The sequence below is a fragment of the Cervus elaphus genome, chromosome 1, assembly GCF_910594005.1.
Source record: "Cervus elaphus chromosome 1, mCerEla1.1, whole genome shotgun sequence".
Lineage (NCBI taxonomy): Eukaryota > Metazoa > Chordata > Mammalia > Artiodactyla > Cervidae > Cervus > Cervus elaphus.
The window spans coordinates 68231791-68252267 of record NC_057815.1 but is presented as its reverse complement, the minus strand read 5'-3'; the positions used below and the strand labels follow the sequence as shown (position 1 = coordinate 68252267).

The window sequence follows — 20477 nt, the reverse complement described above, 5'->3', positions numbered from 1 at the left end:
AGGGCCAAGCAGCTTTCTCTCTCCAGCTCCAAATCTATGCTTCCTTTGTCCTCCAGGAGATGTGTTGGGTCTTAAGTCACCCCATGGAGGATACCCCGGGCAGTTGGCTGAATTCTGTGGGGCTGGGGCCTGGAGAGTGGGCCCATGTGGACATGTTTTATTAGTAGAAGGGAGCTCACTGTTCTTAGAGGCAGCCCTTAGCCCTGAAACCCCACTCAGGCACCCTCTTTCTCCACTCACATTTTTTCTGCTCTACACCCCCATTTGGCTTTGCCTAGCCCCCACCCCAGCCCCCATAGACCCTGTGTATCCAAGATCCCTCAGGGTAGAATGTGAGCTGACCTTTCCCTGGAGAAAGGGCCTTTGGGGTTTTCTCAGAAAACAGGAATGCTTCCTGAGGGTAGTTCTTTGGGTGGGTGGATGGGGTTTCCTGGGCCTGTTCTTGGGAGACTCAGAATATGCTGTGAAACTGCTGTCAGCCTGGCCTCTTTGTGGAAATAAGTTCCTCCTCTGGCCCTAACCCTGCCTCACTCCCCGCCCCCACCCACAATTTGATGTGTGCCTGAACCCCAGCTTCTCCAGAGCTGGGTCAATTTCCAGCCCTTAGCAAACTCATGCTTCCCCCTGGTATTTCCGCAACTGGCTGGTCCCACTGTCATTGATGGGCATCCAGATGTGCTGGCCTGGCAGGCCTTTCTATCCAAGACCAGTCCCAGAAGCCGGCCTCTGGGTCCCGCTGGGCTGTGCAGGCTCTCTGACCCCTCTGGATAAGCCTCCTCTTCCTGCCCTGCAAACATGCCTGTTTCCTTGTCTTTCCTACCAGCGATGACGACATTGTGTTTGAGGACTTTGCCCGGCAGAGACTAAAAGGCATGAAGGATGACAAGGAGGAAGAGGAGGATGGTACCGGCTCTCCACGGCTCAACGACAGATAGACTGGGGCCGCCCTCCCTCTGGGCAGCTCTAGGACCACTCTCATGCACTAGGATGCTTGTTCGTCTTCTTCCTGTCCTGGCTCCCCTTCCCCTTTGTTCTTCCAGTTTCTACCAGGGGGCCTCAGCGGTCTTCCAGGTCATGGTGGCGAACCCCTGGCCTCAGGATTGGCCCCCATCACCATGCCAACAGGGCCACAGGCACCACCCTCACCCTCTCACTGCATCACTTCTCCATCCCCCCTCTTTTCCTGTTGACCCCCAGACAGGCCAGCACAGCTCTGGCCTTGAAATTTGACTCAGGATGGGGAGCAGAAAGGGGAAGATGGGCCACAAGGGTTTGGCAGGGTGGGTATGGGGGCTCAAGACACGTGAGAGGATGTGGCCACTGTCCCAGGTGATTAATACAGTTCTGGCAGCTAAAACATGACCGCTTTGAAGGCCACCCTCCTCTGGCTGGGAAGGGACAGACCCCTGGATAGATTTTCCACACAGTTCTGCTCGAAGTTCGGACCCACCAAACACCTGTCTTCTTCCTCCCTTATCCCTGCCCCCGTCTCTCTGTGACTGACAGTGACCTTGGTGAAGGCTTGTAGACCCCCAGGAATGGAGCAAAGCAGTTGGGCTGACTTTCTTACCAGCAGTTACCTAGTCTAAGGCAAGTCATGTGAAGTAGCCCAAGTCTATTTCAGTATCGTCAGGATGTCATATCCTAGCTGCCTTGTCTCATCCACAGATACGCACAGAGCAAGACAGAGAGAAGGGAGGGGTCTTCAGAAGGCACCAAGGTCTCGAGGAGGTGTCCTGAAGGGTGACTCTGAGATGGGGGTGGGGTGAGAAGATGAGAGTCTGCCCAGCTCCCTTCCTTAAGAGGGATCAGCGAGCTGGTGGGAAGCAAGGCTGAAGGGCTAGAATGACTGATGCCACCAGTGTCTTCCTGCCCTTGCAGGTCTCCAGGGCTAGACGGGAAGAGAGCCCCTGAGACCACTGTGCCCACAGTCAAAGCGGGTCCTTCCCTAGAAGGTGGAAAGGTCCACTGAGTTGTCTTCACCTAAAAGGAAGGGGGACTCCTTTGTTTTCATGGGGAAACACCCCCCCCCCCAACACACACACACAGTGGCTCCGTGTCACGGGTGTGCAGTACCCATGGGCTGATGTTGGTGTGATTAGGACATGGGGCACACTTCCAGGGCAACAGGGCAGGCAGACAATGAGGCAGAAAGTGTTAAAAGTTCTCTGTTTTTCTCTGACCTTTGATGCTCATTGCTATGTGACTTTGGGCTGTGTGACTTTCCATCTCTGGGCCTCAGCACTTCACCTAGAAAACCAAGGGGTTCGACCAGATGATCACAAAGGGCCTTCCCAGCTCTTCCTCCAAGAATTTGTGAACATTGGGGTTTCTGGTCTGGAGCCAGAACCACTGATTCTGATCTGTCTGCCATCAAGGAGGATTCACTGAACCCCAGGGGTAGTGGGGCAATGGAGGGCACCTAGCACCACCACCCCACACCCACTCCAGGCCTCAGAAGGGCCCTTCTAAGCTCCCTGGGCTGGGGCAGGGTGGGCGGTTGCCTGATGTCAAGCTGTGGCTGTAGTGAGCATGAGCCGCTTGGCCCTAGGGACCAAGTATTACAGAAGGTATTTGTATTTGCTTGTATTTGCTGAGACGTGGCGGGGGGAGGGGAAGAGAGCTTGTGATAGGCACTGCCCTATTTCACACCCTCTTTGGATGTCCTGAAGTTTACCTCATACCCAATCAAATGTATTGATTAGAAGGGCAAGGGGGTCTCTTGCTCCTTTCTATCCCTGCCCCATAGTTGTGAAAAGAGAGATGGCCAAGTTTTATTATACAAGTTGGATCTCAGCTCTTCAGTCCAGCCCCTCCTGGGATGGACTTTGCAACCATTTTCGATGGTGAAATTACCCAGTTCATAGGCCTGGCACTGCACCCCAGCCCTTCCCTACTGAATCTCACTCCAGGGACCTCCACTCCATGTCAGAAACAAGTCAGCTTGGGACAGTCATCCTCCCCCAGTCAATTCTAGGGTCCCAACTGCATCCAGTCCCTCCCAGAGCTTGCTGGACAGTTTGTACCTCATTGGGCATCTGGAGAGTTAATGAATTGTTGGAACAAGGTATGGCAAGCATACACTCTTCAGGGTCGTCTTCTGGAACCTTTGGGGCTGGTATAAGACCCTTTAGGATTTGGGGTGATCACTTACCTACAAATAGACCTCTCTCCATGTCCCTAATGCAGTCACACAAAAGCTTTGTCAGGCTGGTTTCTTGACCTCCTTCCACCTCAAAATCACATTGACCATTTTGGGTTTATCACAGCACTGAAATGAAATTTTCCCAGCTGCAAGAAGCATCATGGGCCTGTTTAACCTTTTGTTTCCTCTTTGGGCCCAGGACTACAGAAGAGCAGTGGTCAGGTTCATTTGGCTTAACCAGGCTTGGCTGACAACTTCTCCACTTGGTGCTAAGCGCTGGAGACACAGAGTTGGGTCAGTCCCAGCCCCTGTCCTCAGAAAGCGGTCAAGGGAGAGTTACAGGGGAAGTAATGAGGGGCCATTGCATTCAGGGCTCCATGGTTGCTGCTAGCCTGTACAGTGCCTTGATGTGAGTTAGAAATGGTGCCTCTTCCAGGTGGATTCAACCCACTTAGGCATGCACAGCTTCCCAAGTGGTCACAGGCTGGCGTTCAGCCCCACATGTCCCTGGGCTGAGTGCCCTCCCACACAGCCATGCACGGCAGCAGTGAACACTCAGCCTTCTTACTGAGAAGGGCCCAGATGATCTTTCCAAGCCTCTGCTTGGCTCCAGACCCCACCCCTTCCTGCAGCCCCTTCTCTGCAGGGCCCCTCTCCATCTGGAGTCAGCCTGGTCCTGGTGAACCCCTGGAATGAAACGGGGGGTGGGGAGCCCCACTGGGCTCCAGGCACCAGCCCACAGTCCTGGCTGTCTCTGTCCACACATTTGTGGCTGTGCTGACCACGTCTCTCCACACTGAGACTTTGCAGTGGGTGGCATGTAGATAGCAGTCTGGGCAGGAAGGAAGAGCATGGCCTGGGTGGAAGTCTACAGGCAGAGAGCCAGCTGGACTTCCTCACCTTCCCAGCCAAGAGAGGAGTGCAGTCCTTAGGAAGGTAAGGACTGAGTTCTTTGGCTGGACTCCACCGGCCTCCTCAGAGCCCAGACCGGCAAGGTGAGCTCGCTTGGGTCTTGGTTCAGCTGGGGGAGTTCCTGACAAGCTGGTCCCACATGGTGCAGTGAAGAGTACCCTGGCCCAGAAGTCCATGATGCCTCTCCCCACTGGCTGTTGCCACCCAGCCGAGGAGCCTTGAATGTCTCATACAACCGCCTGGGTGTGGTTTCTCTAACTGTAAAATGGGACAGTCATTTCTTTCCCACCCAACTCAAGGGACTTGTGAGGCCCAAAGGAGATGAGAATCAGCTCTGTAATTTGCAAATGGCTGTTCAGGCCGTGGCCCTGCCACTGTGGGGGAGCAGCCCAGGGTCACACAAGAAGTGTGCTGCCAGTGGAGCCCTCCCACCCACCTCCTCCGTCTCTTGCTCCCGTCTCACTTAGGCAGAGGTCAACCAGAATGAGAGGAGGCCAGTTTGGCTTTGATGACCCAGCTGAGAAGGAAATTCAGACACTGTTCAGGAATGTCTGCCCCCCAGGCCGTGGTCCCAGCAACCAAGACAGAGAGACATGGATAGTGTCAGTGATTCGGGGGCTGGGTGCATCTTGGTGTCAGAGGCCAGGAAGGCTTGGATCTGATCCCAGGTTCGGAAGAGCCTCCAGTCCCCAGACCTAGCACAGCTGAACAGCCCCCCGCCCCCCCGCCAACTTCCCTGCTGGAGAACCCCAAGGGTGAGGTGGAATAGAAATTGCCTGCCCCTTCAAAGTGTCAGTCCCCCTCCAGGATCAACCAGAGCTGCCAATTGTCACTTCTTGGTGACACACGGGAGGGATTTGGGCTCAAGGAAAGCCCAGGCCTCTTAACTCTGAGATCTGAGTCCCAGCTGACTCATCCCTGGTGGTTTCAGCAGCCCACAGTGGCAGCTTCCCTCCTGCCAGCGACTGGGGGCTGGGCATCCTCCACCTATTCTGGAGGAAGGCATTAGGCCCCAGTCTTGAACTCTCCTAGGGTCCCTTGGACATAGGCGTATACTCGTTCAGATGTTTTTAAAGTCAACATGGACCAAAACAGACTCTCCCCACCCTCGTGTGTAAGCCTGCCTTGGGCCTGGCAATTCGTTCTGGCCCAGGCAGCTCCACCACTTCTGTCCTCCTTCCAGGACTGAAATGGCCTAACTGTGGAGCAGGATCCCCATCTCTACCGCTCCCCTGCAGACTCACTGCACAGTGGCTCCAGAGAGAGGCCCATTGAAGGGGGAACATTCTCCCCCTCCACCACCCATCACTCTCTTCCAACTCTTCACCCCAAAAGGGAAGTCAAAGCACAGGTCCCCGGGACCCATGATCCACAGACTCTGAAGCACTTGTTTTCTAACCAAGTGCTGTGGAACCCCTGTATTCCACAGAGCTTTGTCAGGGGCTGCTAAGGTGGGAAGATGGGGGTGGAGGCAAAGGCTATGTCTCCAGCCCTCCCCACCCCCTCATTCCTACTTCCACCAGAACAACTCTTCTTTTATCTGTCTTGCCTATCAAGGTTTCACCTTCAAACTTCTCTTGAAAAAAAACTTCAAACCACCATTCTGAGGTTTGATCCTAGACCAGCAAGCACAGGTTCTATTCTTGCTTTTCATGCTGGAATGGCCCCAGCATTCCAATACAAAGTATCTTCGTATTGGAACTTGCATCACAGACCCAGGCCCAAACATTTGCTTATTCACACACACACACACATACATGTACACACATGTAAACATGCAAACACTTGATGGTTTTGTAGCTCACCCCCACTGAAGCTCTGGCCTGGGTTTGACTTGGGCGGGGGCCTGGTGCTGTGAGGATGGGTCTTGTCCCCGATAATGGCCCAGGCAGTGTGGGGGGCCGTGAATGAAGCAAAGAGGCCCAGCCCCACCCCAGGACTTGTGTCTGTGCCCCAGTGTGACACCTGACTTTCCTGACCCGGGCCCATGAGATGATAGAGAAGCAGTGTGATAGGAAAATAGAGTTGGGTTCTTCTTTAATATACAGCCAGGTGGAGGGAAGTCCAGATTTCAAAAAAGAAATGCTGAGGGAGGACTTTATGACCAAAGTCCCTCTTATGAAGGCAGGATTCCTCCAGATTCCTTTTAAGCAGCAAATCTCCCTGAAGCAATTCTGATAGGATTCTGTTCCCACATTTATAATCAACTGAGTGTGTGGGCTACAGGCGGGTCCCTGAAGAGAGGCTGGTCCCCCCACCTGCAATCCTCCAAATTCTCTTCTTGCTGGCCTGCCCCTCTGCCCAGGTCCCTCACCAGGGGTGACTAAGAGGTGGGCACTTTGGGGAGACCTGGACCAACTCTTGGCACAGAATCCTGCCTGGCCCCCACCCAGGGAATTCCAGGTGAAAATGTTAGACTTAGGACTCAACAAACCACGTGGCATGGGAGAAAGAGTGCCAAGTGCTATTCTGTGTTCAGTCCAAGTGTGCCCTTGGGGTCCTGACCTCAGTTCCCCCTTGTGTAAGGTGGAGATAGTGCCAGGCTTTGCCCGCCTCAAAGGGATTGCCGCAAGGGTCATGGGAGAGGTGGGTATGAAGGGGGACTCACCAACTCAGGATGCATCATGGCCTGCTCTGCAGATCCAAGAGCACTTGGGATCCGTGTAGGATGACCATCTTCCTGGAGCATTTCTGCTCAGTGTTGGGGTCTAGCCACAGTTGCTGGGGGAGGGGGCTGCCTCTTCCTTCCCAGTGGGAGCCAGCGCTCAGCCGGGGTGTGGGGAGTGACAAGTGACTGAGAACTGGTCTCCAGGTCTGTGGTCCTTCTGTTAAGTGATTCTTTTGTGATACCCTTATTCCTGGGCCACCTTCCAGGTTTATCTGTTGTACCTGTGGCATTCCTTATTATGTCAGATAAGTTATTACAGTTTATCAACTCTTAACAGGACAAATGAACAAAAGAACCATAAGTAGGAGACCATTAAAGGTCTTTTGTGACAGATGCCGACTGTGCTTTTATTTCTGTCTCATAAGCCCATGGCAGGACATAGACCAGAAAATGCTGTCTGGCTGCCCTGGACTGGCTGGGCCACGTGTTAGCTCCAACTCCAACCGGGTTCCTCACGGCTTCTCCTCCCCTCGCTGCCATGTAGCAGCCTTAGGGGAGTTGCAACTGGGGGAGTTGCCAAACCTCTGACCCGTCTCAGACCCCACTGGATCCCGTGACTTTGCTCCTAGGATAAAGCCATCCCATCTTCTCTTTGGCGTTGCTGACCTCTTCAGCTGGAGTGCTGCCCTGGTTCTTATTCAAGTCTCTTCTGCTCTGTTGGATCTCCCCAAAGTCACTTGGGTTTTGTATGACTTACCTACTGCCTGTTTGAAAAGAACTCATGGAGGAGTGGTGGTACGGATGAGGAAGATTCAGAGTCCTAAATGACAGGATACTGTATTCATACGAAAGGAAGGTGCTGCTGGATACAAGATAATTTCTCTAGGAAATTGGTCATATATGTGGAACAATTTTTTTTACACTCCTGTAAAATAATGTGCAGCTTAGATCAGTGCATTGCCCTCCTGGTTGGCCAGAAGCTGGTCTGTTTCCTCTGACTCTCCTTCCAGCTAGAGAAGGGTGATGGAAAGACACTGTCAGTGTCTCCTGAGTCAGGAGACAGGAGCTAGAGCTTTGATTCTGCCCTCCCTCATGGACTGTGTCAGTCCAAGTCCAGATAAACAAAGCCTATGCCAGTATTTAATCAGATCAAAGAAACTGGTTATAAAAATGTTGCAAGAGTTGAAAAGGGCAACCCAGGTACAACAGGAAATGACTACCACCTGTAGGGTGGAAGGACAGGGAGAGGAGGTGATGTTACTGAGCCAAGGACCAGGGAAGCCCAGCGGGGATGTGGAGGGAGAGGGTATCTGATGAATCCAGACCAGAGAAGAAAGACCTCTATTCCTGGGATGCTTCCAAAGCAGAGTGGGAGAAATACTCTGTGGTTTCTTCTCTCCTGCCCTCCTATTGGCAGACTCTTAATTAGAAGCTAATATTCACAGAATGGGGGAAATGTAGCCTACAATGGTCAATGCCTTGCAATATAGAACAGGAGAAAATCAGGGGATTAGATCTGAGACCAAATAGGCAAATGACCAGCTCTTTAATATTCTCATCAAAAAAACAGGAATAATCCTATTGGCCTGGATACCACCATTTAGGAGCGCCCTGACACCTGAACAGGAATCTAAACATAGGAGAGGTGTTTACTATTGCCTCTTTAGTTTTGAGCTTTTCTTCTGCTGTCACTGTCTTCATGGTGTTTTGAGACTTCATTTCTCTTAGCTTTTTAAAAATTTCAGCATAGGTGTTTCAAATTCTGATCGAGACAAAGTCCACTAGAACTTGTCTCTCCTACTGATTACATAAAAACTCTGGACAAAAATACAAAACACAACTACCTAATGACTCTGAAAATCAAACAAAAGCAGGCAGGTGGTCCAGGGGAGCAAAACTTTGGAAAAGTAAGCTGCATGGTTTAAATTTCCCTTTTATTTCTCTTTTCTTTTGTGGATTTGTGTTGAAATTAGAACCACCACCAACAGAAGGTGAGACACAACTTTGGGTCTGAAACTAAATTAGTTGTTTTCTTCTTAAAACAACAGCAACAACAAAACCCAACACCAACCCAGAGTCTACACCATATAACACTCACAGAATCCAGGATACAATCTGAAATTACTTAACATACAAAGAACCAGAAAAAGAAGATGCATGATCAATGAGGACGTGCCGTGCTCAGTAGCTCAGTCGTGTCTGACTCTTTGCAACCCCCTGGGCTATAGCCCACCAGACTCATCTATCCATGGAATTTTCCAGGCAAGAATACTGGAATGTGTTGCTATTTCCTCTTCCAGGGGATCTTCCCAACCCAGGGATTGAACCCGCGTCTCTTGAGTCTCCTGCAGTGGCAGGCAAATTCTTTACCATTGCACTGCCTGGGAAGCCCCCAATGAGGATGCATGCTCAATATACAAAAATCAATTGTATTTCTGTATAGTAACATGAAACAACTGGATCTTGACATTTTAAAAGACGATGCCAAATAAAAAGATAACACCACCTACAGTAGCACCAAAATGGAAATACTTAGGTATGAGTATAGCAAAATATGTGCATAATCTCTATGTACATCTCTAAAGTAACAAATATCGATGAAAGAAAGAAGACCTAAACAGATTGAGGCATGTACTATGTTCATGGATTAGAAAACTCAATATTGTTAAGGTATCAATTCTTTCCAAACTGACTATAGATTCAGTGCAATCCAAATCAAGATCTCTGCAGGATCTTTTTTACAGATGTAGACAATGTAATCCTAAAATTTATATGGAAAAATAAAGGAACTAGACTAGCCAGGCAGTTTTTAAAAGGAACAGTTGGAGTTGTTTACTCCTTGTTCTCAAGACTTACTGTGAAGCTACAGTAATTAAGACAGAGTGGTTCTGATGAAAGAATAGACACATCAATGAAATGACCTCCAGAATCCAAAAATAGGCCAGCACATATCAACTGATCTTCCAAAAAGGTGCAAAGGCTATCTAATTGTTGTTTCCTATAAACAGAGCTGGTGAGACTGTGAAGGAAATGGAACACTGCTGGTAAGGATACAGAATGGTACAGATGCTTTGGAGAACAATTTGGCAGTTTCTTATAAGTCTGCATGCGTGCTAAGTTGCTTCAGTTGTGTCCAACTCTGCGACCTAATGGACTGTTGCCCGCCAGGCTCTTCTTTCTATGGGATTCTCCAGGCAAGAATACTGGAGTAGATTGCCATTTCTTCCTCCAGGGGATCTTCCCAACCCAGGGAGTGAACCTGTGACTCCTAGGTCTTCTGCATTGGCAGGCAGGTTTTTTACCACTATTAAAGATACTTATTATAAGACTTAAAAGTTCCACTCCCAAAATAAATGAAAAGTCTTGTCCCTGCAAAAACCTGTATGTGAATGTAAATAATAGATGTACACATAGCTTAAAATATCCCAAATGCTCTTCAGCTAGTGTGAATGGATAAACTATTATATAGTCATACAATGGAATACTATTCAGCAATAAAAATGAACAAATGAGTCATACATACAATAAGGATGAGTCTCAAAAGCATCATGCTAACAAAAGAAGCTAGACTTAAAAGGACAAATACATATGCATCTATTTATATGACATTCTGGAAAAGGCAAAACTATGGGGATGGAAAACAGACCACTAGTAGCCAGTGACTGAAGTTGATCTGAAGGGTTGTCTACATAGGGGCAGCAGGAGGTACTTTGGAGGGTGATGGAACTGTTTCATGTCTTGATTGTCAAAATCAACTGTATGCCAGAAAAGAGTGTATTTTTACTCTATGCAAAGATGTATCTCAATAAAAAGCAAAAAAAAAAAAAAGTAAAAAACTAAACAATTTATAGCTCACAAACTACAAACAATATTTATAGGGCTCATACCATTTGCTGGGGCTAATGTTGGACCCTGAAGACAGAAAGATAAATAAGATTATCCTTTCCTTCAAGGAGCTCACAAATTCACAAGAATATAAGGCATGACGACAAAGATTTGGACTTGATGTTGAGGATATTGGGGATGGGGGGCTGACATGCATTCATGTCATGCCATGGAGCACTAAGGAGGGGTGGGTAGGGTAGGAAATAAGGCAAGCTTCCTAGAGAAGGAATTCCTTCAACTGACTTGTGAAGGATGAGAAGCAGTTAAGCAAGTGAGGACAAGCTATAGGCATTCCAAATAGAAGAGGTGGCACATGGGAAGCCTCAGGAGTGAGACAAACTGAGACCTTCAGGGAATTGTAAGGACTTCGATGTGGCTAGAATGAAGGCAACCAGAAGAGCTAATGGGAGATGGGACCAAACCATAGCCACGGGGAGGAAGGTTACAGATAATTAGCCCAAAGGGCTTGGTTTTTTTTTTTTTTAATCCAGAAGGTAGTTAGTGGGACAGGTTTTAAGCAGGACAGTGCGATGGATCAGATTCATGCATTTTTAGGATCACTTTGGCTGTTTTGCAGAGGATGGACCAGAGGAGAAGGCCAGAGGCAGAGGGGTCAGGGAGGAAGCTGGGAAAGGGATCTGGCTTAGAGAGGCAGAGGCTGCGGCCAGGTAGGGAAGAACTGATTGGCGAAGTATTCAGAATGGCCAGAACCAGCTTCCCACTCAGTATTAAATATTCAGCCTCTGCACCTTTGCACTCGGTTTCTTCTGCGTGGATTCATCTTTCCCAGGCTCTTTGCAGAGCTCCTTCCTTCCCGTTCTTCAGGGTAAGACACCTTCTCAGAGAAGCCTGCCTGATTACCCCATTAAAAGGACACACTTACCCATCACTCTTACATCACTCTATTTTCCTCATAAAAAGTATCTTGTTTGTTTACTTGTTTATGATCCAAGCACATGGGCTCTGAGTTCTTAGCCTACCTTGACCCTTATTAGCACTGTGACCTTCAGCAAATTCTTCTTCAGTTGCCATAGTTTCTTCATTTGTAAAGTAGGAATGATAATAATTACTTCATAGGGACTTCCCTGGTGGTCTAGTGGTTAAGAAGCAGTCTGCCAATACAGGAGACATAAGTTCAGTCCCTGGTCTGGAGGATTCCACATACTGCGGGACAACTAAGCCCATGTGCCACAACTACTGAAGCCTGAGTGTGTAGAGCCTGTGCTCTGCAACAACAGAAGCCACCGCAATGAGAAGCCCACACACCGGAACAAAGAGTAGCCCCCTCTCCCCACAGCTAGAGAAAGCTGGCAACTGGCACAGCCAAAAATAAATCATACCTACTTCATAGAATTGTCATCAGGTTAAAATGGGTTAATATATGTAAAGTGCCTAGAAAAACGCTAGCTTCTGTCGAACATAGTACTTGGCACATAGTAGGCACTTTATAAAATACTTGCTGAACAGGTTTTACTAAAAGAAGGAAGGAACATTCCCATGTCCACCAGCAGATGGCACATGTATGGAAAGCATTTTTTAAAAACTGGTTCTGCTCTTACACAAACCGGCCAATAGATGTCACTGCCCCCTGGGTCAAGGAACCAAGCCAGAGCCAGAGGCAGATGTTGCCCATATAGGACGCTGGACAAGAATCCCAAACGGAGGACTAGAAAGCGATAATCGTATTGAAAAGTCAAAGTCTAGAAACTAAAGCTAAATTATGTTTTGCATATATATTCTAAAGCTGCGTGTTCTGTTTTCTCACTTTATTGACTAGTAACAAGGAGCTGGCCACACAGGCATCTTCTGTAACTGCAGCCCCAGTTCAATTGAGGTGAGAGGTTGTGGAAGTTACAGGGTGTGGACATCTGACACACAGCAGAAGGAGGCCACGAGCCCCACATAATGGCTTTTCCCCCGTGCTTCAGGTTTCTGTGGGGCAGAGACAGTGCTCGCGTATCTCTGAGCACCAGGGTCAGGCACCCAAAAGGGAACTGAGCCCAGCCCCTGGGGCGGGGGGCATCTAGTCTGGTGCAGACAATGGGCCAGAAAACAAACCAGCCCACATGGAAGCCTGCGGGTCTGGCGACAGGAGGAAGACAGGTCAGGAAAGCAGAGGGGACTCTTGAAACGTCCTGCTGCTCTCTGTTGGGGGTAAGGATCCCGGGCAGAGAGCACTGTGGGAGCAAAGGTGTGGGGGTCCTGGAATAGCTGGAAACTTGTACTAACAATCTGAGTAGCCTGGTATGGCTGGAGAATGGCATTCAAGAAGTCATCCAGCATGGCTGGAGGACAGGCTCAAGGACAGAGAGTGAATCCAGTGCTGGCAGACTAGCAGTCTAGCACTTTTTCTTTACCCCTCCAGGTCTTAAGTCACTAGAGTCCAGGGCCAGCAGCCTGGTACTGTCCTAACTTGTTCTTGTCCCAGCATAATTATTAATAGAGGTCCCTTGTGCTCTCCAAGATTTCCTCGCTTGGACAGTCACCTTAGTTAGGACTTAACCCCCCTTGCCTCCACTATCCCAGCGACCCCATCTTTACTAAGCACAGGATGTGGCCCATCTCAGCAGGTGCTAGCAGAGATGAGAGGCTGAGAAAGGATGATTTTCAGGCAGAGGGACCTCGGAGCCTGGGGGTCCAGAGCAAACCCCTTTCTCCTCTCAGAGATGGGAAGAGATGTCCCTTCTTTGAGAGGGAGCCCTCAGCAGGGTTTCTGCTGGTAGGAGGCTGGAGGGGGTTTCTGAGGCCTGCAGGAAGCTGCTGATAGAGGTTAAAGAGGGCTCCCCACCCCTTCTTTGTTGGCTTTTTATCTCCAGGTCCCCACAGGCCTGGCCGCAGGAGGCAATGGCCACAGAGGTACAGATACAGAGTCAGGAGTTTGGGAAGCCCGGCCAGGTACTCAGACCCAGAGCAGGGCAAGGGAAGACCCCAGGGGGCATCCAGAGCTGTGGATCGGCTCTGCTCCCGACACCTGGTGTGCTCTGGATGGGCTCCTGCACTCGCTGGGCCTCAACTCCCCCATCAGTACACAGAAGGGTTAGCTGAGGTGGTCTCCAGAAGACCGGCCTCCCCTGGGCAAGTCACCACGAAGCAGTGCTGAAGGAAGAAGGTAGAGGCGGTGAGAGAGGGGGGTGAGGGAGCCAAGAAGGGGACTCAGGCAGCCAAGCGCATTACCACAGGAATATTAACTGCCCCGGTCACTTCTCCCAGTCCAGGAAAGGCCATGCCCATAAATTAGGGCCGTGAGTCTGCCAGGCAGACTTAATGAAGAAGGAGATGGACCTCAGTGAGAGCAGACAGTGCCTCTGGAGGTCACAAGTCCAGCCCCCAGTCTGGACAGGAGGAACCTGGAGCCAGGGAAGGGCAGGGGATGTCCATGGCCAGGGGTGGAACAAACCTAGCAGGTAAAAGCCGGCTCTTAGGGGTTCATTGCTGAATCCCCAGCACCCAAGCACACAATGGGGCCTAACCTGTGTTTCTGACTGAGCAGGGACCAGACGACATGGCGAGTCATGCTGAGCTCAGACTGAACGCCAGCCCTCTGGACTCCAGCTGGGCCCTCTCTGGTTCTCATCCCAGAACTGAGGGGCCGGGGGAGGAATGGGGTCATAGAAGTAAATGCCTCCTCAAGGAGATGGTGATCATGGCTCTCCTCTGTTTTTGAGAGGAAATTTCAGGTTTCACAGGGTCACCGAACCCCAGGAAGTCTGACAGTTTTCTTGCCTCAGAGCCACCTCCTGTCTGTCACATTTCTGACAGTCACACATCTTTTTTCTCCCTTTCTACCTGCTCTCTATCCTACCTGCTCTTAAAAAAAAAAAAAAAAATTATTTGGCTGTGCTGAGTTTTAGTTGCAGAACTAGTGAGATCCAGTTCCCTGACCAGGGATGGAATCCCAGTCCCCTGCATTGGGAGCACAGACTCCTAGGCATTGGACCACCAGGGAAGTCTTTAACTTACCTGCTCTTTAAGGGCACATCCTGGTTGGAGCTTCCCCCCGGCACTTGGCCCCTGCAGTCCCCTGCCTACCTCACACTTCCAGCAGCATTCACAGCATCTGATTAGAGGGGGAGGCTGGCCATTCAGTGGGTCCTTGGTGCTGCTGAGAGGGTCTGCAGTGAGGGGGTGACATCAGGGTGTCAGGGGAGAACCAGCCAGACCCCTCCATCTCACCTTTTTCTGCAAGGCCTCTTTGTGACCCCTTCCCTTACCCCCATGCCCATCTGGCCTCCTGTGGACACAGCTTAGCTGATTCCTCTGTCTCCTTAGCTCAGCATGAGGCTTGCCACAAAAAGGATGGGCACAAAAAGAAGGAAGGAACAAGCGAGAGAAGCATGCAGTTCTCCTGGCCCACATATCGCATCTCCCTGCTTCCCTGGGTTCTCCTCTGAGGGTGGAAGTCCCTCTAGTGCAGTGGAGAGTGAGGGGAACGCAGAACCATCTTACCCACAAACATCTTCCTATCTACCCCAGCCATAAACAGTCTTTTTGAATCCTCAGACTAATAGATCTTCCTGTCTCCACGCCTTTGCAGAAGCTGATTCTTTTGATCTCTGTTCAGCAAACTCCTATTCATCCTTCAAAATCCTGTTCAAACGTGACTTTAAGAAATTTCCTTAGACTGGATACAGGAGCCTCTACTCTGAGCACGCAGTTTCCTATGACTTCGTTTCTCTAGAATTTGATTGAATATAATTTCTCCCCCAGGTCATTAGCTTTTCTAGGACTGGCAAAGTTGTATTCAGTAGAGAGTTAGCAAATGGCTGGATCTGCAGAAGAGGCTGGGGCCCCTGGGGACCTGCTGATCATGCCATAAAGCCCAAAGCCACTGCAAGGCTGCAAGAAGGGAAGCAGCTCAGAGACAACATTTAATGGGAATCAGTGAATGACACTAAGGTTAAATATCAACTAGCATAACTTAGGTACTCAATTTGTTGATTTTTGACAACTATTGATTTGATACTTAGCATCAGCTCTCATCCAAAACCCTCAAGGATTTTTGCTGACAGTGAGCCACAACTAGTAGCATGTTTTATATGCCAGGACTTACTGCAGTCTTAGGTTACAGTGCCAGAGGACATGTCTTTGGAACTGAGGGTGGGGGTGACCTGTTAGAGATACAGTTCTCTAACCTTGTTAGAAACCATCACTATTTTGTCCTGTGGGACTGGCGGGGCACTCTTTGAGGGCCACTGACAGATGGAAATGCTTCAAAAGAATTTAACCCTTTCTCATGAGGAATGACTGAGAGCAGGGGTAGGGAATTTGCTTGGAGAATATAAGGAGACTCGTACACTGCCAACCACTCGGAGAAAAGCCAGCTGGGGTGAGGAGTGTTCTTGGCCTCAAGGCAAAGCTGGGACTGTCAAGGAGTCCCAGGTTGCTTTCTCTGGCCCTAAAAGTGGAAGGGAGGGATTGGGCTCCTCACAGAGAGAGGGTGCTCCTTGCTGACACAATTTACCAGGTTTCCCACATCACCTCGGAGGTCCCTTTCAATGTTTAGAAGACACACATTCTAGAACTTCAAGATTCTAAAATGCCAGATTTCTAGACATTTGCCATGCAATTCCAGGGCTCTGAGACCCTAAATGCAAAATAATCCAGCCTGGGGACCTTGAGGAGGAGAGAGCCTCTTGTCCTGACCCCACTGACCTAGAACTCACCTGTCTTTTTGTCCACATATCTCAAGGAGCTATTCTACACACAGACACACACACACACTGCTAGGCTGCCTCCCCTCAGCCTCTCATATACTCAAGGTGCAGGTCTTAGCCCTGCAGCCAGGAGAGCATGGCATGAGACAGGACATAAGGGAGGATCAGGTAATTCAACAGAGGTGCTGTGCTTAGTCGCTCAGTCGTGTCCGACTCGTTGACACCCCATGGACTGTAGCCTGCCACGCTGCTCTGGCAAGAATACTGGAATGGGTTGCCATGCCTTCCTCCAAGGGATCTTCCCAACCCAGGGATTGAACCCAGGTCTCCTGCATTGCAGACTGATTCTTTACCATCTCAGCCACCAGGGAAGCCCAATTCAACAGAGGAGATGATGCCAAAGCAGCAGATCACGCGTCCTCCTCTTTACTGCCTGAATTAACTGCCTCTGATTCTCTGTAGCTGGACTTCCTCCCTTGACAGCCTCATCTGATGCTAGTTAATTTATCAGTCTAACGACATCACCCCCATGACCCCCCACTCCACCGAGTGTTGAGGAGTTGAAGGGTAAGAGGATGAAGAGGGTCCCACCCTGGCTGTGGATAACTCTACCTCAGAATGAAAAGCAAAACTGGTTTGGAGAGCCATGCCATCCCAATAGGAAGTCCCTCCATATGTCTAGCCCCAATTCTACAATGTGCGGTCAGAGCCCGTTTTTTTCCCCCAGAGTCTGAGAAAAGACATCAAGAGTCACTGCTTCATCTCAGGAAGGACCAAAATGCTCTAAGTGTCCCCTCCCACCCCCTTCAGTGACCCAGGTCAGCAAGAATGACATGGCACCACTTCCAAGAGCAGAGTATCTGAGATTATTGCAGACTTTATAGAAAACTGCCCAAAGGAGATCCAGATTTCCGGTGGCGAGGGCAGGGGGGAGGCCTCAAGCCAATATGTTGGAGGAGGGTGACTTCCTGTGTGCAGAGGCAGCACAGGCCAGCCATTCTGCTTGACCTAGGGGTGGGAGTCAGGGAGAGGCAGCCCCCTCCCACTCACCAATTGTGCTTTGGGATCATGCAGAAGGCAGGGCGCTGAGGCTCTGACCCTGGACAGGAGGGCTTGTGCCTGAGACAGGAGGAGAGGCCCCCTTCCTCTTCCAGAAGTCATATGGGGCAGGGGGTGGGCAAGGATGGCAAGGTGGCAGCGAGGAAACCTCAGGGGAGAAGAGTCACATGGGTGGGAAAGAGGATGTGGCCAACAGCTCCCAGCCCTTCAGAGCCTCCTCCTCCACCCCTCTCTGTGGCACAAAGGTCAGCTGACCCTGGTTCTAAGGTCAGTCCATCTACTTTGCACCCCCAGGACTCTCTCCTCCAGGATCTCTCATGAGGATCTGCTAGCATGGTTGGGGGGGGGGGGCAGTGCTTGGCACCTGCCTGTTTTGCAGGGCTAGAGAGCTCATCCTAAGAGGAAAGGGGGGGTGGGCATCTTCCAGGGATGGAGTCCTCACTGGACCTGACCCAGTGAGTGGCAGATGTGGGTACTGAGTGCAAGCAATGGGTGTAGAGAGAACTGAGAGCCCAAAACTTGGGTAGAGGGATGAAACTCAGATCGGGGTGAAGAGCTGAGAGTCTCAGATTGGGCACAAGGGCTGAGTATTGGGGTATGAGAGCCCAAAGTGGGAAATGCTGACGATCGGCTCCACACTAAGGGTTTAACAGGGTGTCCCTATCCTTGTGATGGGAGAGTTAGGAGCTGAGCGCTAAGCCTGGGCCAAGGAGGGGCTTGAGCTAGAGCTGGGGTGGTGGGTGGTATGAAATACATCCTCAGATTGGGGGAGGGTGCCCAGCCCTCAGAGCCCCCAGATGTAGGTCTGTATGCAGGATGAGCTGGTATAAGAGAAAAAAGGCTCAAAGTCTACAAAAACCTTCTGAAGGGGGTGCTCTGGTTCTGAGACTAGAATGGGATGTGAGGGCCCCTGAGCCCTAGAAGGGAGCGGAGGGCTGCGAGCTGGAGTGCAGTTTAGGGGGATGTTTCCTGCTGAGAGGTCTGGGTTCAAAGCACAGGGTGGTGGAAGCAGTCTCAGGGCCTTGGGATAGAAGGACAGGGTCTCCGAGTGAGTCCTGAAAGGGGGAAGGGGCTTCGGGTGGTTCAGGAGGGCTTTCAGAGCCTGGGATGAGTGGATGGGGGGGGGGGGGCGGTTCTGGAATCAGAAAAGGGTGTCTCTGGGTCTTCGATCGTGACAGCTCTCAGAAGCTGGGGAGAAGGGGTACAGCTCCAGGCCCCTGGATGGGGGAGATGCCACAATCCAAAGGTCTCAGGGCAGGGGCAGGTCTCAAAGCCTCAAGCTCGCGGGTGTCCCATACCCACGGTCTCGGGCGAGGTGGCCTCAGTAAGGTCATCAGCTGGCTGGGGCAGTCCCCAAGTCAGAACAGGCGAAGCTTAGAGGCCCGAACCCGGGGAAGTGGCGCGAGAGCCGGCGGGGGCTGCCGGGGCGGGCGCGCGGCGCGGGTCGGCGTCCTGCTCATAGCGGTAGTGGTAGCCCTCCATCTGGTCCCGGCACGCCTCACGCAAGTTGCGCATCCAGCGCTGGATGCCGCGGCGGTTTAGGTAGAGCACCATAAGGAAGATGAGGCCGATGAGCGCCAGAACCAACCCGAAGAAGACGTAGGAAGCTTCCAGCTCGGGGCCGGCGAGTTCCACTTCATCCCCGCGACCGTCGGCATCGCCGTCGGCGCAGCGCAGCCGCGCCTCGTCCAAGTCCAGGAAAGGCCGATTGTGCAGCGCCCGCGGGGCAGCGCAGCGCAGGCGCCGCGCGTCGGGTACGCGCTCTGTGGCGTTGCGCAGCCAGGCCAGCAGGGGGCGTGCGGCGCAGCCGCAGCGCAGGGGGTTGTCGGCGAGCAGCAAGCGCGGCGCGGGGAGGCCGCCATCGCGTTCGAGCGCCCGCAGCTCGTCGGGGTCCAGGCCGGCCAGCGCGTTGAGGTGCACATCCAGCTGCTCCAGGCGCGGCCGGCGCAGAGCGGCGGGCGGCAGGCGGCTAAGCGCGTTGCCCGCCAGGCCCAGGAGGCGCAGCTCGTCGAGCGGAGCGAGCGCGGCGTCCAGCGCGGCCAGCAGTGCGGAGCCGCCCCGCGCCAGCGCGTGGTTGAGCTGCAGCGAGCGCAGCGCGGGCAGCCCGCGGAACGCGCCGCCGCCTAGGGTGCGCAGCGGGTTGTGGCTCAGGTCGAGCGCCGTCAGACTGGGTAGCCCGTCGAAGGCGCCGTCCTCCACCACCTCGATGTTGTTGTGCGTGAGGCGCAGCGCGGTCAGGTGCGGAAGGCGCACGCCGCCCTCCGCTGCCTCCTCCCCGTCCGCGTCCCCGCCGGCGAAGGCGGCCGCGCGCAGCACCGTCAGGTTGGCGCCCACGATGGTGAGGTTGCGCGCGTCGGGTGGCACGTCCCGCGGCGGCTGCCGGAGCTCGGCGCCGGACGCGCAGCGCAACATCAGCTTGGGGCCGCCGAAGCAGTAGCACTGGAAGGGACAGGGCGCGGCGGGTCGGCTCAGCGCCGCCGCCACGAGCAGCAGCCCCGGCAGCAGCGGGCCCCTGTGCTCCGGCTGTCCCGCGCGCGGGGCCATCGCAGCTGCCCCCACATCCAGCGCCCGGGTCGCGGCGCTCACCAGTGAGTTCGGAGCGCCTTGGGGGCGGGGAGGGGGGCGGGTGGGGCAAGTCCTTGACTCGGAGCGCCCGGCGGTCGTGGTCCTTCGGTCCGCTGGCTCTAGAGTCCGAGGAACCTTCACTTTCCTGGTTGGGGCGAGAGGGGACAGGCAGGGAGCGGAGCCCCCCGCCCCCGGTGCCCTCTTCGCCCTGCGCACCGGCCTCCGACTTCCGCGGCTGTTCTGGGCTCAGAGCCGAGTGGGCAGGGTTTGCCTCCCCCCTCCCCGCCTCCCAGCCGCCTCCTCCGCCCCCAGCGGTGTCTCCGCGCCCTCCTAGCGGAGAGGCGGGGTGGGAGGCTCCTGAGAACCAGGGCTTTGGGCTGCTGCTCTTGATCTTCTCCCTTTCGGCTCCCGGACTGATGTGAAGTTTGACTCTCCGAGGTTCTGACTTAGTTCCCTCTCATCTCCCCCACCCTCCGCGTTTAAGCTGGTTCCTTCCTCTTACCTCTCAGGCACGTGTGGGGCGGGGCGGGGCCGGGCAGGGGAGAGCTGGCAGGTGGGTCAGCATCTCCAAGGGAGAATTTAGGGGCAGGATTTTAGAGTTCCTCCTCCAAGTGCAGGCAGGGATGAGGGGTCAGCTGGGAAAGTTCCT

General features: G+C 52.5%; 2 protein-coding genes across 6 annotated transcripts in view; one reads left to right on the top strand and one right to left on the bottom strand.

Annotated features, from left to right (window-relative positions):
* Positions 1–7058, top strand: part of ARRB1 (arrestin beta 1) — a 78715-nt gene extending 71657 nt beyond the window's left edge. For all 5 annotated transcript variants that reach the window (XM_043907335.1, XM_043907316.1, XM_043907349.1 and 2 more), the window contains one exon: positions 824–7058. In XM_043907335.1, coding sequence (XP_043763270.1) covers positions 824–935 — 112 coding nt within the window. In that variant the 3' untranslated portion in view covers positions 936–7058. The remainder of the gene's footprint in view (positions 1–823) is intronic.
* A 10005-nt stretch (positions 7059–17063) lies between these two features.
* Positions 17064–20271, bottom strand: TPBGL (trophoblast glycoprotein like). The gene has a single exon (XM_043907303.1). It carries the CDS (start codon positions 19805–19807, stop codon positions 18638–18640), a length of 1170 nt encoding a protein of 389 aa, XP_043763238.1. The 5' UTR covers positions 19808–20271; the 3' UTR covers positions 17064–18637.
* Positions 20272–20477: the final 206 nt, after the last annotated feature.

Excerpts from the sequence above, each read along its gene's own strand:
- TPBGL (XM_043907303.1), bottom strand. The coding sequence starts at position 19,807 with ATGGCCCCGCGCGCGGGACAGCCGGAGCACAGGGGCCCGCTGCTGCCG.